The sequence below is a fragment of the Alosa alosa genome, chromosome 7, assembly GCF_017589495.1.
Source record: "Alosa alosa isolate M-15738 ecotype Scorff River chromosome 7, AALO_Geno_1.1, whole genome shotgun sequence".
NCBI lineage: Eukaryota > Metazoa > Chordata > Actinopteri > Clupeiformes > Clupeidae > Alosa > Alosa alosa.
In genome coordinates, this window is record NC_063195.1 from 15371393 (window position 1) to 15375138 (window position 3746).

The 3746-nt window shown below is 45.2% G+C and overlaps 1 protein-coding gene across 1 annotated transcript in view; it reads left to right on the forward strand.

The window, feature by feature from the left end:
• colgalt1b (collagen beta(1-O)galactosyltransferase 1b) overlaps positions 1 to 1849 on the forward strand; it is a 25080-nt gene extending 23231 nt beyond the window's left edge. Inside the window, exons 11-12 of the mRNA XM_048248318.1 lie at positions 93 to 299; positions 1552 to 1849. Of these exons, the coding sequence (XP_048104275.1) occupies positions 93 to 299; positions 1552 to 1819 (475 nt within the window). The 3' untranslated portion in view covers positions 1820 to 1849. The remainder of the gene's footprint in view (positions 1 to 92; positions 300 to 1551) is intronic.
• The last annotated feature ends 1897 nt before the right edge of the window (positions 1850 to 3746 follow it).

Consider the following 3746-nt stretch of genomic DNA (forward strand, 5'->3'; position numbering starts at 1 on the left):
CATTTCACACACACACACACACACACACACACACACACACACACACACACACACACACACACACACACACTGACCGGCCACACTGTGAACAGCTACATTGGGCGTAAGCGGATGCAGGTGGACCACCAGGAGAAGTCTGTTCCCAACATCCGCAACCTGGTGGTGGCCGACTACTCTTATTGGACGCTGGGCTACATGATGTCACTGAGCGGCGCCAAAAAGCTGCTGGCGGCCGATCCCCTGACCAAGATGCTCCCCGTGGATGAGTTCCTGCCTGTCATGTACAACAAGCACCCAATGTGAGTGTTAGCCATTGTGCTTTGCTGCCCACAATGCACTTTCTTCCGTAAAATCTCTGCGCTAAGAATTTCCGCCAAATTACAGTTTTTCTCGATCGTTTTGATACCTGTGTCAACTCTGACATCACGTTCTCAAAACAGTTAACACCCGTGTCTGAACAAAAGCACTCTGGACAAAATGACACATTTTGCTTGCAAAAGGCTGTTACTCTCTCAAAACACTTAAAACATGCAGCAAAAGCAAATCTTGCCTTCAAACACTACAACTTGTTGCCAATTCAAAAACACTCTTTAATCAATCATTACACACTGGACAACAAAATGCAAAATCTAGTTCTCAAAATGAGCATTTTTGCTATGTCTGTTCCATTACTTTCTCATTTTTCTGGTATCAGAAAAAAAACTGTGAAAAGACAAAATGTGCTGAATAAAAAAATATTTATTCATTCCTCCCAAGATGTAACTGTCATTGTAAGACATACAGCAAACACCTAGTAAGATACTGTAAAATTTCATTGAACTACAACTTTCATCGAAATAGACCTACAGTAAACACCTTTTGTACTGTTTTCTCCACCAAATAGGCAATACAGTACTTTGTCTAAATGTGCATTAGATCCATACTTGCAAATAGCAACACAGAACAGACATCTCTTATGGATAATGAATGATTGCTGATTGAAGAATTGTGTTTCACACAGGTGTATCAGAGATTCAGACTTATGCAAGGAATCTATACCACCTGTGAAAAGTTGTTTTCCTTTTGTTTAGCATGGGAAAACCAATAGAGTTTGGGGCTTTTGAATGACACCTGTGTTAACTGTTTTGCAAAAGGGTATGAGAAATGTGTGAACCCAATGAAAATGTGTGAACACATTCGCAAGAGATGACTTCTGCTGTGCAAAGAAAGTAGTCATGAAGACCAAGTGGGTTCTAGTTTACTTAAGCAGGTAAAAGCAATCGAGAAAAACTGTAACGCTTGTTTCTGACACTATTTGCACCTTAAAACATAGCATCCTATGTACAAACCCGTTTCTCTCTCTCTCTCCCTCTCTCTCTCCCCTCTCTCTTTCTCTCTCTCTCCCCTCTCTCTCTCTCTCCCTCTCTCTCTCCCCTCTCTCTCTCTCCCCTATCTCTTTCTCTCTCCCCTCTGTGTCTCTCTCTCTCTCTCTCTCTCTCTCTCTCTCTCTCTCTCTCTCCCCCTCTCTCTCTCTCTCTCCCTCTGTCTCTCTCTCTCTCTCTCTCTCTGCAGTCAGGACTACATGGCCCACTTTGAGCGACGGGACCTGCGTGCGTTCTCGGTGGAGCCGCTGCTGGCCTACCCGACGCACTACACGGGCGACCCAGGCTACGTGAGCGACACGGAGACGTCCGTGGTGTGGGATAACGAGACGATGCGCACCGACTGGGACCGCAAGCGCTCGCGCAAGACCCGCGAGCAGGAGGAGCTGAGCGTGGAGGCGCAGAACTCGGATGTGCTCCAGTCGCCGCTCGACAGCACCGCTCGCGACGAGCTATGAGGCCCACAGCAGGGGTGGAGAGGAGAATGGAGGGAGGGATGGAGGGATGGAGGGAGGGAGAGAGGGGGGAGGGATGGAGGGAGAGAGGGATGGAGGGAAGGAGAGAGGGAGGGATGGAGGAGGGATGGAGGGAGAGAAGGAGGGAGGGAGGGATGGAGGGAGGGAGAGAGGGAGGGAGGAGGGAGGGAGGGAGGGAGGAGGGAGGATGGAGGGGAGGGAGAGAAGGAGGGAGGGAGGGATGGAGGAGGGAGGGAGGGATGGAGGGAGGGAGGGATGGAGAGAAGGAGGGAGGGAGGGATGGAGGGAGGGAGGGAGGGAGAGGAAAGAAGCTGGTAAGAAATAGAAAGAGACATTGGAGATGGAGAAGTATACGCAAAAGACGCAATGCACCACTGGAGAGCACTGCCTGGGTTGAACTGTGGGTTGGGGGGTGGGAGAGGGCATCTTATGGGAGATGGATGGATGGATAGAGAAAGGGACAGGTGAGGAGGGGAGGAGAAACAGGAAGACATGGGGTCAGGGTGGTGAGGAGCCTCAGCAAATCTTTAGATTAAAAAGGGGCAGGTTAACGTGAAACCTAGATCTGTCTGGTAAAAATCTGAAACAATAAAGCCTTCTCAGACAGTTAAAGTCCTTTCTCAGAATAATAATAAGAAAGATGAGTGGAAATGGGGGTAAAGAGGTTGAAAACAACAGAGCAGGGATGGAAACGGTAGAAAAGCCCAGGTTCAATAATCAAACGTTCCTAAGGTTCTTCAACAGATTCTTTTGAAGTGTCCATCTGGATTAGTTCATGAATATGGCCAGAGTGAAGGAACTTTAGACTGGAACAAGCTGCTTCAGGAGAGCATAGTGGGCGCCAAACTGAAGAAAACGAGGTAGGAACAAAGATGGGGCAAGGCTTTTAATTTCTGAACCTGGAGTCTTCCTCCTGCATAGACAGGAAGTGAGGAAGAGGATGTTGAGGAAGAGGAGGGACCAGCAATAGTGTGAAATAAACAGTCAGGGTTGGGGGCTGATCATAAGGGAAAGACAAGAAAAGAAACTCAAGACAGATGTGAAAAACAACAACAAAAACAATCAACTTTGTGACACGATATGAATGATGAGCCTGAGGGCAGGTGTAGCCTAGGGCAGGTGTAGCCTAGGGCAGGTGTTTTTCTTTTTTTTTTTTTTTTTTTTTTTTTTTTTTTTGGAAGAAATGCCAAAAAATAGCTTACTTTGAAACTAAGCTGGCCCCAACAGAATCAGCCACTGATGGAAAAATAATAAGAAATATGTTGTATGAAAATGTCTGGGAGATTTGTTTGTATGTATGTTTGCTTGGGGTTTGTTTTCTTGCTTGTTTGTGACTCTCTAGGATGGTTTAGTTCCTGCCCTGCTTTAATGTGTAGGCTACATTTTCTTTCCTGACAATGTCGTTGTTGTTTCTGTGCTTTTTATGAACCTATGCCTTGGACATAGAGCTACTGCATAGACAGGTAGATGAGCCTTTCAGGTATCTGTATCACTTTGTAACAAATCTGTGATAGGTCTCTGCATGGACAATTAGTGATCTGATTGGACATGACCTCAAGGCAAGGTTGGATTTATTGACTTTTTTTCTAAAACCCAAATTGGGGATACATGTGCTTTGTAAGTTTGATTTGTTATTATTTTGTCATATTTTACCTTTTTTATATATTTTTATACATTTCCTATTAAGCGTTGAGGAGATGCACGAGATGACTGAAGCAGCACTCCTCAAATGTTGCCATGGAGACCTCTGATTTTCAGGAAATGAAATTGGAACAGGATGGTTGTTTTTTGCTGTTATCATGTGCATGAAATATCAAATACTCCATAATATACACATGAAAACACATTTCTGTTGCAGGATTACAATTGCAAAGAGACATAATAATGTGATTCAGTGAACTGTTAATAA